Raw genomic sequence first — 14352 nt, 5'->3', positions numbered from 1 at the left:
TAGGCGAGTTTTATTTAGATTTTTAATCTTCATGTTTCTTGCAAGGCTAGATTACTTTCATAAAATAGAGCTAAATTCTCAAAGATTTGATCATTTAAGGAAACAACTTATATGGCCGGGGCATCAGTGATTACATAACTTGTGATAGGTGGCAACAAAATACAAATAACATGGCACCTCTGTTAAAAATGATTTTCTAAAGCATCCATAAGATGGTGACTACAGTTAATAACACTGTATTCCATATTTGAAAGTTTCATGAATCTCACCACAAAACACATTTACATTCTTTTAGGCTGTTAGCCCCCAGGATTGTTTTCTATAAATTCTAAGATTAATCCTATTATTCATGTAATCCACTTAATTCAGTAAGTGGGTGTGGCCTTAGGGGAGAGTAGAAGACCCATGTTTCCAGAGGCCATCTCCCTTCTCCAGGGGAGACTGGCAGAAGTCTGAGATGCCAGTTGAGCGCAGAGAGTTCCTACTGACCCTGATATTGACAGAACTTCCAGAGGTGAGACCACTCATCTTAAACTCTGATGAGTAAGGTATTTAAAGTAAATACCTTCATGTCAATGTTCTCTTATACAAATACTTTTAATTTACCTGTTGGCGTGCTTGCATAGACTTTAAGCAAACAAGTAGATTTCTTTGTTAATAGAAATGCTTTCAATATTTAAAGTATCTGAGATTAGAGCACTTGTAATATATTGATATTTGCTATAATACACTGAGTGGCCAGATTATTATGGCCATCTGATGTTTGAAGACAAATTAGCTACAATTTCCCCTGAAGTTGCTAGAGGGCCACATCATTATAAACATCTGAATAGCACAACATACCTAAGTATCGTTGCTGATCAGGTTCATCCTATCATGTTGATTGCGTATCCCAATGGAGATGGCTTCTTCCAACAAGACAATGAGTCATGCCACGGTGCTCATATTGTGCAGGAGTGGTTTCAAGAACATGAAGGAGACTTTACCTTGCTTAGGTGTCCCCCACAATCACCAGATCTCAATCCAATTGAGCCATCAGGCAGCTGGTTCCACAACCATCAAATCTCCCAGTCCTGGACAGTGCTATTCATCAGGCATGGTGTCAGATTCCTCGCATCACCTTTCAGCATCTCCAGGAGTCAATGCCAAGAAGAATCGCCAGAGTATTGAAGGCACAAGGTGGCCCTACGAAGTACTGATGGGGTAGTCATAATAATCTGGCCCTTCACAATAATCTGGCCACTCAGTGTAGATTAATTGATTATTTTTATTTTATTACCATTTGCTACTGGAATTTCATTTCGGTCTTAAAAGAGATTTCTGTATTTTTTTGTGAAGTTATGGAAATCTAAAACTACCTATAATGTTCAACACAATGTATAAATATAAGTCTTCATACATATTAACCTGCAAAGTATGTGTACAATTCATTAGAAAAGCCTTGTTAAGGTCCTATTTGCTCTTTCCTTAAAACCTAAAGTTTCCAGGTTCTATTTGGAACTTTGAAATAGATCTGAACAACTGTAGGGCTTCCAGGAAGTGGAGATGGATACAATGGGAGACAATAGGAAATAAAGATGAACCAGTCATGCTTTCATTAACTGCATCTCCGGATTTTCTATTGTAGAGATAATACCCCATGTTGTTGTTTTCTCATGTGTGTGGTTGTTGTTTTTTTAAAATTGATTGCAGAGAGATTTAAGAGGAGAGAGAGAGATGTGAGATAAACATGGCTCAGCTGCCTCCAGTATGCACCCTAACTGGGTATGGAACCCACCAACTGGGCATCCACTGGGACTGGGAATCAAACCCATCACCTTGTGTATTTATAAAACAACACTCCAAACAATTGCGCCTCACCAGTTAGGGCCTTAATTAAAAACCAACAAAATCAAAAACAAGTGATTACCTTTTGCTGATTATCACTGTAGCTTGAACATTGACCAATTCAAAATTTGAAGGTGCTATGATGGACTAAAACTGACTTTGAAAACTTTGTTTTCTTGAAGAAGATATAACAGAAAACTTTACATTTTCTTGTTTCAAAGGAAGAGTTTTGTTATTAAATTTAAGGAATAAATTCAACTGTTTATAGTTTAAGGAGTTCAAAGTTAAGTCAACACTTTGACTAAACTAAATCAGTATAGTTTAACCAAATCGGTATGATTGGGGGCACATAGAGACTATTAGCACAGATATTAAGTGTGTTTTTTTAAAGTCATGGAATCAGAGTGACAAAGACAGACAAAAAGAGAGAATCTGGTTCATTAATTTATAGCCGATATATACACTAGTGGGCAATCAGCATGTGGCAAGTTAGTGAGGTATGATTGAGATCATGGCTTATTTTATTGTATTTTAAAAAATTCATCGATTTTAGAGAAGGAGAGGGAGAGGAATAGAGAAAGTGAAACATCGATTTCTTGTTCTACTCTTTTATTCATTCCTTGGTTGATTCTAGTATATACCCTGACCAGGACCAAACCCCAAACTTTGGCGTGTCGGATGACGCTCTAACTAATTGAGCCTACCAGTCAGGGCCCAGATCACTGTTTTTTTAAACAAAAAGCAATCTGAGGACTCTCTTGTCTCATTTTCTCATTTATGTCTTAGCATAAACCCAACCTGTCTAGATTTGTTATGTCTAGGTCTTTGGAATTAAATTAAAGGGTAGGTTAGATACCAACTTAATAGGTAGACAGTGCTCAAGCAGACATACCTTTATCCAAAGGTCTTTTTCTTTTCATCTGGGAAGAAGAATAACTTTCTGTCTCTCTGCCTCTCATTCTGTCTTTCTTTTATTTCAATTCCAGACACATGGAGTCACACACCTTGCAAGCCTTGCTGATGGAACTCACCTGCCCCATCTGTACGAACTACTTCCTAGACCCGGTCACCTTAGACTGTGGGCACAGCTTTTGCCATCCCTGCCTGTGCCTCAGCTGTGATGCAGCCCAGACTTCAATGTGCTGCCCTTATTGCAGACAAGTGCCAGAGAAGCCAGATTTCAATATCGACATCCCACTCAGGACCCTGGCTTCTCTAGCGAGACAGGCCAGAGCTGATTCTGTCAACAGTTCTGAGGAACAGGCCTGTGTGGCACACGATGCAGCAAAGGGGCTCTTCTGTGACGTTGAAAAGAAATTGTTCTGTGGGCTCTGCTCTGAATCCCTGGACCATGTGGCTCACAGCCACAGCCCGGCACAACGGGCTGCTGAGGAATACAGGGTAAGTGGTGCCTGTCATGCAATTTGGTAGATGTAGGCTCCTAAGTGAGAGAAAGGTGAGGATGATGAAAAGGAAACTGATTGATGATAATGGAGCTGGTGGAACTGGCGATGTTTCAATGCAAAATTCCAAATTATAAGTGTATCCGGGCAATGCTGATGGTCAAATTGGACACTATAATCAGAGCTGTGTTGAGCTTTTACTAAGGTAGATTTCTTTAGATATTTTGTTCAAATATGTAGGATTGGTGCTATTGTACGGCAGGTGGCTAGCACCAGGAACGCTGGCTTCTGATGCAAGTTTGTCTTCTTCATAGTCAGGATAAATAAAAATCTGGGTGCCAGTTTCTTAAGAACGGGTCTGTATGGTCCTCCCTAAACTTCTGATTATATGTCTCTGTCACCTCTGATGATCCAAATATAGGAATCAAATCAGATTAATGTGAAAAGATCAGACCTCTTCATTCTAACTCAAGGTGACAGTGCTTTCAACATCTGCCTTTAACCATAAAAAAGAGGATAAAATTTACAATAACTATCTTAGATGTCAGTAAACCTCATGGTTATATTTTCAGGAGAAACTTCTCAAGAGGATGGGCTACTTATGGAATATGACTCATGAAATGCAAAAACAATGTGAAGCTAGATGCCTGGAAAGCTGTGTCATTGGAGGTAGGAATGAACATGTTCTGCTTATTTTTACTTTAATATATTTATGCAGATTGAGAAATGCTGGCTTATAGTTTTCGGTAAATGGGAGTTCAAAAATAATGGTTAAAGGATAATAGTTTCTGCCTAGGAAAAAGCAGTTGTTTTAAAAACTGTATCAGCAATCACAAATATAATGGCCAAATATATATATGGTTTAAAACGATGCATGCAGTTCACCCTCTGCACTCATGGAAGCTAGTGGAAAGAATGCTAATACAGGTGACTGTGGAACAGGGTCAGAGGCTAGGGTCCCAACTGCTTGCAGTCAAATATCCACATATAACCTTGGGCTTTCCCACCATTTTCTTATTCTTTCTTATCTGTGAGGCATTGTTCACTGGATCCCATGGATACCAAATTCTTGGGGTGTTCAAATTCTTTATATAAAGTGTTATAAAACAATACATACAGTTGACCCTTTGTGTTCATAAATTCCAACATCAGACCATAAATATGGTATTGGATCTGCCAAGGGATGAATACTTAAATAGGAAATATGCAGACATAGATGGTCAACTGAATATCTATTGAAAAAAATCACAGTCCATATGGATGTTGTTCAAGGGTCAATCAACTGTGTGTAAGCAAGCCTTGAGAGGTATTCCCAGTTCAACTTCGAAGGTTTGATAAATCTTGTCAGAAATGGAGTAAATGACAATACCACGCTAAGTTTAACTGTGAAAGAGAGGAGAGAAATAAAGTAGCACCAAGAAAAAAAAATAGAGAATTTTTAAAAATCTGTATAATATGGTGTATAGTTAAATATTTTAAAATACATAATAAAATAAAACAAAGGAGCAATAGAAAAAGAAGATAGTGAAGAAGGAATGATTGATGGAGTAAGAACTGAGAAGCAACATCACAGGGACTCTTTATTTTTTATTTTTAAAATGTTTTTATTGATTTCAGAGAGGAAGGGAGAAAGAAATAGAAATATCAGTGATGAGAGGGAATCATTTATCAGCTGTCTTCCTTATATCTTCTGCAGGGAATTCAGACTTAAAGCCCAGTTTGAGTCCTGACCTGGAATTTAACCTGACCTCCTGGTTCATAGGTGGACACCCAACCCCGTAGTCACATCAGGTGGGCTAGTCTGGGACCCTGTAGAGGGCTTGATTTAACTGGAAAAGGGACCAAGAGCATAAGGTCAGGATGTACAGAATGGCTTGAAAATACTCAAGACACTTTGAAGTATGAGGCAAAAAGTTTCTCAAATATTTTCTTGATGAGGCTAAGGAAAAAAATGGAAGTTTGACAATCTTTTTAGAGTGATAATGTGTAAGCCCTTTGATCCTCTATCTGTGCAGGAGTATGGGCCGTTAGGAAGGTGTTAATCAAAGCTGAATATAAGAAGATATATCTATTTCTCTATGAGGAAGAGCGCCTCTATGTTGATACAATGGAGAGAGAAGCAGAGGAGATCTTCCAACAACTGCAGGAGAGCAAAGTCAGAATGACCCAACAGACAGAAAGCCTCAAAGAGATGTTTAGAGAGCAGATGGACATGTGCCACAAGCCACATGTGGACATGCTCCAGGTGAGAGGGGAGGGTCCATCAATAGAGACTGGAATCCTTTTCTGGACAATGTGGCTATGATGCCTGCATACACCATTACCCTCAGCTAAGTGATTACACTCCTGGACGCCCATCATGGTGTCCATCCAGTCAGTCACATGTTTCCTTGTATCCTGGTAATCTTTGGCAGCTCTTTGCCTAAGTAGTTGACATAGGATAAGGTGCTTTCAGTGTAATCTGAAGCAACACCTCCACAGACAGATTGTCCAAATGCAGTCAATCCCTCAGCATGGCAACATTACCTTTGCTGTGATAATTTTCTATTTGCATTCACCTAATCTACTGTCACTGTCTGTTACTGCCATAAAAGCAACTGGCCAAAGGCATTGAGGTTTTGACCTTTGCCTAGGCATGGTTTCTAGAATTTGGCAATCAATTTTAAAGCTTTCTTTGTTTTTTATTGGATGCCTTGTTTTGCTCTCATTGTTATAAATGGTCAGATCTCTCCTTGGGAATAACACTTGGAAATGAGTGACATTGGAAACCCTGATCTCATTGCATCACTTCACTTCTCTGTCTGACCTTCTGCCATCCTCAGAACACCTTGAGGAAGCTCTGGGTGTTTTAGTTGAAGTGCTGTTATTAAGATGGCCTCTGGTTGTTCCTTCAAGGGGAATAGAAAAAGGTACATTATTAAAACAAACTCTAGAAAAGATATAAAAGGACACACTTTGCATGTTTACTTTGTTTTTCTGTTTGTTTTGTAGGATTTGGGAACTGTGTTGAGCTAACACTAATTCTTTCTGAGAAAGTCATTCTCTTCTGGATGAGGAAGGTGTACATGTTTTGAGCTAGAAACCTTGTCCTCTGTAGGTATTTCCTGTTTTCTTTCAAAAGTGGCCCTGAGGCCTTCTGTTCTCAGAAGTTTCCTTACCATGTGACTACATTCATATGTACCTGAAAACATCTGATCCCTGAGTTTTCTTCCAGCCCGTCACCCCTATCCTCTCCCTATTTAGCACAATAAACATCACAGCAGTGATTCTTAAGGAATCACAGAAGAGGTCCCTACACTGCACAGGTGGAAGGTGAAAAGAGCAGGAACAGGAGCTTTGCTATGAATGTATGGGGGTCGATTTTGTTCCCAGGACTAGCAATGACTCAGCCTGTTCCATCACTGCAGGTCAGACCTCAGGGGAATGACCTGTTGGTGCCCCCTAAGAAGTTAGACCTTCAGGAGCAGGCTGCCAGGCAGGAGTTAGGTTTCCTTGCTTGAGAAAAAAAACAGGGGAGAGCTGTCTGGCTTAGTGGACTCTCCCCTTTCAGACACTGAATGTCTCCTTGGTGACAACTCTGAGACTCAAGTCCCAAAGGCTCTGCCTGGATGTTCTGCTCCCTGTCAGACACCCAGGGGTTTGCATTCTCTGGGGCGGAGTAGATAGAGGAAATGATTGTCAATCATTTTAGAAATGCAATAGTATCTGAGGAGAATGGGGAAGTTGACATGTGATATAATTTACAAATTTAGAAAAAAAGTAAGGTAACATTTCTTATATCCCTAAGAGGGTAGACTATAATGTGTACCCCATTAGTTCAGTTTGGGAGGATCTTGATGAAATATCCTGGATGAAAAGCTATGATATTTAGAGTGGTTGTCTGAGTAATCTTTGCCTCCATATGCCCCCGATGTCATTGTTTATAGGACTGAATTGGTGCAAAATCAAAGCCTCAGCCAGTCTATCCTGTGCTCACCTCGTGGTGCTGCACTGGACTCCTAGTCATGCTGAACAGGTTTAGAGGTCAGAGCTTGCCCTGTGGCATTAGGCCTCAATTTATGTGTAGTTCTTAGGGTTATAGCTTCTTTCTCTATTTTAAAAGCCCATTAAATCGTGGTACCCAAAATGTAGGGTTTACTGTAGTAAAAACCTGGGACAGATTTTCATATTATATTAACCCTTTAGTAAGTGGCTTATTGAGGTACGTAAACACTTTCCTTTATTGCCTGAAATAGTCTCACTAATATTAATTGTAAATATGGCACTGTATTTTATTATATGCTTTCTTACAAGAGATATATTTTATTCTTTGCTTTTTTTGTAGGCAATAAACAAATTCAGCAGCTATCCACTGTATCACCATGCTTATGAAACCTATGAATTGGTGGAAAATTTTTATGATCCACATTTTGACGTATCACTATGCCGTGGCCCAGGTTGGAGGAGGGATGGTATATGAACTAGCCAATTCCATCGTGCTCCCTTTTGACTGTTGACATTATGCTGTAGTTTTAAAACAGTATGCTGGCAAAATCTGCAACATTTTCAATGAAACATCCACAGGAAATGAAAACATACAGTGTGTCCTTTGGTATGCTACACATTTCAGAATTCATTTTCTGTGTGTTTCTGTGAATCTCTAAAATATGATGACCTACCTGAGGTCCATTTTTATTCATTGCAGTTCTATGTGATCAAATATTTTCTTTATGTCTAAATTTTTTCAAGGTAGAATTATGTGGGAGAACATCGATGTTACCTTAAACACCTTATGATCACACAAATATCAAATCCGTGGGGATCAATGCACAATTACATAGAAAGAGCCCTGCATCTAAAGGTTGCTGGTTTGAATCCCAATCAGAGCACATGCCTGGGTTTCAGGCTCCATCCCAGGAACAGATGAAGAAGATCTATGTTTCCCTCTTTCTCTCCCTCTCTCTCTAAAAATCAATAAAATTCTTAAAAACTTCATGGAAATATAAGAATGGATGGTCTGAAAATAAGCTAGTGCTCTATAAGGATGTATTTGTAATGAAGGATACATACAAGATCAATGGAGAAAGAAAGACATATTCAAACATAATGTTGTATAAGTTTCTTTAGCAACTGATAAGTGAATTCGAGGTCTCACTTCACATCACATTCAAACATAAGCAGCAGGTGTGGAAGAACTCTTTAGTCAAATTTTAAAATTGGGAGTAACATTTCAAGTTTACAAGCCACAGGGAAATGATAATACAACCAGATTTGAGAACAATGCAATGGTTAATTATATGAAACCTAATTATCAAATACAAAGGTAAACGAGTGGGGAACTTCTTCTGAAGTCCCTGAGGGACAGGCTGTCTCCTCACTATTGTCAGAGGATGGGAGAGGGGGGAACTCACATTGTCATAAGTGTTCCTGCTCCTCTCCACCCACCTCCCCAAAGACAGTTCCTCTTTTTCCTGTCTTTTTGCACTTTTCAACAAATGTGGAAAGGAAGCAATATAACCATTATAAAAATATATATATTTTTAAATTAATTAGAAAATCCAAAAGCTCAAAGTTGGAAATACTGCTGGCCATGTCCATTGCCAAGATAAACAAATCTAAAAGAGGATGCCACCAGTACAGAAACAGATATTAAAAATATTCAAATTCATTAACAATTCAAAAATACAAGTAAAAATAACATTCTATTATATGCATATCAAATTAGTAACTAGTTTTTTATAAAGATATTTGTATTGATTTCAGAGAGGAAGGGAGAGGGAGAGAGAGAGAGAGAGAGAGAAACATCAATGATGAGAGAGAATCATTGATTGGCTGCCTCCTGCACACCCCCTTCTGGGGATCCAGACCACAACTCAGGCATGTGCCCTTGACTGGAATTGAACCCAGGACTCTGCAGTCTACAGGCTGATGCTCTAACCACTGAGTCAAACCAGCTAGGGCTAAGGTCTTAATATTAACTGTAGAAACACAAAATTTCAATTTAAAAGGCTTTAGAAAGAATTCCTTACGAAGGTGTTACAATTATGTTCTTTGTTAAAATAGTAATTGGAGCACTTTTGATATCATTTCACACCTGACCAAGTGCCTGGATAATTGGCCAGCAGTAGCACATGAAATTGTGGATAGATGACAGTCTCATACTCATAGTAATCTAAATGTAGTAAATAGCACCGTTTTCCCATTTAAGGAAATGCAGTTTCTTTTACTATTCAAGGGAGCATTAAGCCTTTAAATTCCCATTTGCCCCCAGACAGAGAAGAGCCACTCAAGTGCCTTTGTCTAAACACCTTTGAGCATTTGTCAGGAGCTATCACCACAGGACTTCTTTTCTGGATGCCGGTAAAAAAGGTCTCAGAGGGTCTTTACTCTGTTCTCTCACGTCTCAAATTCACTTGAATGGTCACAGGTAGGCAGATAGAAATGGGGTAAAACTTTTGCCACTCACAATAATTTTGTACCCAAATAGGCTAAGATTGTTAGTGTAAGGCAAGGCAGAAGCATGAGCCAGCAGTCTGCTCCGGGGAGGCCTTGCAGCTCTGAAGTCCTGACAGAAGCCATCTCAGCGGCCCTGTGCCTCTGTGTCTCCAGCCAGGTGCGGCGCTGCCCCATGAGCCAAGCTCACAGCAAGGTCACCAGGCTCTGGCAGTCCTTGGCAATGGTGGCACCCACTCCTTCAATGCCCACATGTGGCATGGCAGCGGTCTCTCCAGCAGGAACCCCATGGATGTCAGGAGCACGAGCACTGGGCCCCAGTTGCGGCCTGGGCAGTGTTGAAATAGCTCCTGTGTGGCCTTTTATAATTAATTAATATTATAAGTATATTCAATATGGAAGGTAATGCACTATGTGCTTTAGATGAATTATTTCAAGTAATTATAAGGACTTTCCCAAAAAGAATTACAAATCTCTAATATGTGGTTATGCAAGCCATATGAGGTTTTCTTGTTGTCACTTTCATTATTTCTCTATTGTATATGAGGAAACTAAGGATTAGTGTAGTTTGTTTGGTAAGCCTTAGATCACATTATACTTCCTGCTAGGTCTGGTCAAATAAGTGAATTGACACCCGTCCCCTGGGAACTGACTTTTCAGGCAATTTCACTAAGGACATTCCCTTTTGCTGAGACCATACTTTACTTGCTGAGCACACATTCCCTTATTCCTCCCCTCCGGACCTGCACAGAGAGTTCTCTATCCAGAAAAAGCCCACCAAAAGTCCTATAAAAACCGCCTACTCCTGTCATTGGGTGCTGCAGCCATCCAGACTCAGCCACCTGTTGTGCGGATGATTCAGTAAATTCATAATCCCTCACCATTCTGGCCTCCTGAGGTCCTCCCACAACTGCCCCTTGCAACTGTCCCCTCACCCCCTGCCTACCCTCCTCAGCCTTCCCTCTTAGGTTTGATGGTCTGTTCCATGCTTCTGTGTCTCGAGACCTATTTCTGTTAATCTGTTTCTGTTGTTCATTATAGTCCACGAAGGAGTGAGATCATGTGATATTGATCTTACTCTGACTGGCTTATTTAGTTTAGCATAATGCTCTCCAGGTTCATCCATGCTGTTGCAGATGGTAAGAGTTCTTTCTATTGTAAGCAGCATAGTATTCTATTATGTAGATGTACCATGGTTTTCTAACCCACGCATCTGCTGATGGGCACCTAAGGTGTTCCCAAATCTTAGCTATTGTAAATTGTGCAGCAATGAACATAATGGTGTTAATGTTCTAATTGATTGGTGTTTCATGTTTCTTGGGATATATTCCTAAGAGTGGAATTACTGAAGTTTCTTCAAAGAAATTAAAAATTGAACTCCCATTTGAACCAGGAAAACCTCTGTAATATTTTAAGTGGAATCCCAAGTAGCCTAATGAGCAGTACGTGCATCACAGCACTATTGGGAAATATGCTAGGGGAGATATAGCATCTGAAGAGGCGGTAACATACTTTCCAATGTTCACCTGAAACCCAGTACTGACAGAGCTTGAAGCTGCTGCCTTCAGGCAGTTGCTACCAGCATGATGAGAAAGCCAAGTTGATAACTGGCTTAGGGCTGGGTCTGTTCTGGTTCCTCCAGTCAGGAGTGGCTCATATCAGCTGAACATCAGATGATCAGGTGAGCCTGATGGGGGCTGGTTTTAATAACTGCCTGTTCACATCTCTCTCTAGATGCCCAAAGAGTCCTGAATGCAATTTGCTAACTTGTTCACCTTCTGCTAGAAACACTCACCAACTCTTCACTCTAATCACTCTGATGTCAATGAGAATTCATCAGTGGTTGCTAATAGCAAAGTCAGGCAGCTGTGCTCAGCATGTGGAGGTGCCAAACTGTGAAAGGTGCCTTGCAGTGGTCATGTTAAAATCCTTGTTGTAGGTCAAATGTCTGTGTTGCTGCTTCTGCCCTGGGTTCTCACAGCATCCCCACTCTGTCCCCACCCTGCCATGGGAAGCAACTGAAGGTCCCTTTTTAGTGAACTGAAATCTAAGGGAAACTCTAAGCATTACATTACAGAGCATTAGTGTTCTTTTGAAAATAGCTTTTGGTCCTTCTGTTTTTTATTTCCAAAGTGTCTGATATTTGAAATACTAGGCTTATTTTTTGTTTTTGTTTTTTTTTTTTTTTGCCTAACAAATAATACCCTTTTTTCAAGATCCTATTAGCTTTTCACTTTTTACATTTTTATCTTTACATGTTGTTGTAGTTACTATGCTACCTAGAAAAACTTAGTTAGGATGGCTTACTGTCTGTATTTATTATTTGAAGAAGGAATAAGATTGCAGGGCCCAGGTTTTAGAATTTTAAAATGCTATGTGACGCAATCACAAATCCAGAAATTAAAATTGCAAGGGAAGGTTGGACAAGTCCCTGTAAGGATCAGCACCGTGTAATAGACTGCCCACATAGTACTTGATATGGTCTATAAAATGAGTACAGTAGACATTTCGTTCTCTATACCTTATGTAAATGACTTGCAACCCATTGAGAAATGTTTGAGGCATTTCCCAAAATTAACTTATTAAATGTGCTCATATACACATGTACATGTATCTTTTTCTAAAAAATATATTTTATTGATTTTTAATGGAGAGGAAGGGAGAGGGATAGAGAGTTGGAGACATCCATGAGAGATAAACATTGATCAGTTGCCTCCTGCATACCCCCTACTGGGAATGTGCCTGCAACCAAGGTACTCGCCCTTGACCTGAATGGAACCTGGGATCCTTTAGTCCCTAGGCCAACACTCTATCCACTGAGCCAAACCAGTTAGGGCCATGTATCTTAATAGGATATTCACTATTCCCTTCCTTTTCCTTGGTCTCCTCAGAAAACAGTACCTGAAGTGCCATAGCTGATCAATGAACCTTGGGCTAATTTTAATTTCTATATACTGATTAAGAGGGCAGCTACTTTAACTCTTTCTAGTATATGTGGGCTTTGATGGCTTTGATGGTTTTTATTATTTGTTTTTCAATAGTTTTTAAAAGGTGAGATAGATTTATTCATTTATTTATTTAAAATCATGGAATGCTTCATGAATTTGCATGTCATCCTTGCACAGGGTCCATGCTCATCTTCTCTGTATCATTCCAATTTTAGTATATGTGCTGCCAAAGCGAGCACAAGGTAAGTTTTATTTAGATTTTTGTTTTTTATATTTCTTGCAAGGTTAGATTACTTTCATAAAATCAAGCTAAATTCTCAAAGATTTGATCATTTAGGGAAACAACTTACATGGCCAGGGCATCACTGATTTCCTAACTTGTGATAGGTGGCAACAAAATATTAATAACATGGCACCTCTGTTAAAAATGATTTTCTACAGCATCTATAAGATGGTGACTACAGTTAATAACACTGTATTCCATATTTGAAAGTTTCATGAATCTCATCACAAAACACATTTACATTCTTTTAGGCTGTTAGACCCCAGAGTTGTTTTCTATAAATTCAAAGCTTAATCCTATTATTCATGTAATCCACTTAATTTGGCAAGTGGTTGTGGCCTTAGGGGAGTATAAAAGACCCATCTAATAAAAGACAAACAGGGTAATTGACTGTACCTTCGCTATGCTTCCCATTGGCTAATCAGGGTGATATGTAAATTAACTGCCAAGAAAGATGGCCTTTAATTTGCATATGTAGGCGCAATGATGGGAGGTGAAAGGGGAAGGACAGAAGAATGGTGATTAGAAACTCAGGTGGCAGGCAAGAGCCAAGCCTGCCCCCCGGCCCTGGATCAGAGAACTTGGGCACCTTTTCTGCTCCCAGGTGGTGATTACGATCAGAAAGCTGGGCCACAGGGAAGGTAGCACCCTCGGGACCCAGGAGCCCCCTTGCCTGCAGTCCGTGATCCTGGTCACAAAGCCTTGGAGGTGGCTTTGTCCCAGGGCCCTTGAAGGCTTGGAGGTGGCTCGGCTGGAACAGACACGGACAGGGACAGGGGGCTGGCCTGCAGCCTCTGCAGCTGAGTGCAGGCCCGGAGAGGAAACAGCAGCGGGCCTGCCTCCCACAGAAGCAGCGCAGGTCCCTTCCGCCTCCCATGGAACCTGCATGAGTCCCTCCATGCTCCAGCAGAAGTGGTGTGACTCCCTCCCACCTCTCACAGAATCAGCGAGGCTCCTTCCTGCCTCTAGTGGAAGCAGCGCAGCTCCAGGTGGTGCGCTGGGGTTCCTGCCAGCTCCCGCGGAAGCAGTGGGCAGCCTACTGCGCAATATTGTGCAATGGTCTTATCATAATAGTCAACAAATTTTCATTAAATTGGTAGCTATTTATTGCTACTAGACTGAAAATTCTGAGTAAAGACAGTATTTGTGTTAGTCACTACCTTTTCCCACTATTCAATGCAACACTTAGAAAGTAAATCACAATAAATATAAGGTGAAAAGGAATAAATAAATGTGCAGTATGCTTACTCCCATCTAACTGTGAAGTTTTTCCTAATTGGGGCACATAATTTACTAAACATACACTGGAATGTATTCAATTAGTAGCTTGTATGCATTTAGACACCATTGAAATGCAAGACAATAATAGGAGAAGATATTTGACATATCTGTATCCAACAAATGACTCTATAGAAGGAACAGAAAGAATTCCAAAAGTCAGTAAGAAGAGGACAAGTCA

At 40.1% G+C, this 14352-nt stretch overlaps 1 protein-coding gene and 1 non-coding gene across 2 annotated transcripts; one reads left to right on the top strand and one right to left on the bottom strand.

Annotated features, from left to right (window-relative positions):
- Positions 1 to 2817: 2817 nt before the first annotated feature.
- Positions 2818 to 10527, top strand: LOC132241651 (tripartite motif-containing protein 64-like). Its single transcript, XM_059710603.1, is given in 7 exon segments — positions 2818 to 3228; positions 3803 to 3899; positions 5246 to 5475; positions 7157 to 7253; positions 9481 to 9569; positions 9697 to 9822; positions 10414 to 10527. Coding segments are annotated over 7 exon segments (1164 nt in total).
- Positions 10528 to 12742: 2215 nt separating this feature from the next.
- LOC132242358 (U6 spliceosomal RNA) lies at positions 12743 to 12849 on the bottom strand. Its single transcript, XR_009454564.1, has one exon. It is a non-coding gene; the product is annotated as a U6 spliceosomal RNA (small nuclear RNA).
- Positions 12850 to 14352: the final 1503 nt, after the last annotated feature.

This window comes from Myotis daubentonii, chromosome 9 (assembly GCF_963259705.1).
Source record: "Myotis daubentonii chromosome 9, mMyoDau2.1, whole genome shotgun sequence".
Classification (NCBI taxonomy): domain Eukaryota; kingdom Metazoa; phylum Chordata; class Mammalia; order Chiroptera; family Vespertilionidae; genus Myotis; species Myotis daubentonii.
This window is presented reverse-complemented; position numbering and strand designations above follow the sequence as displayed.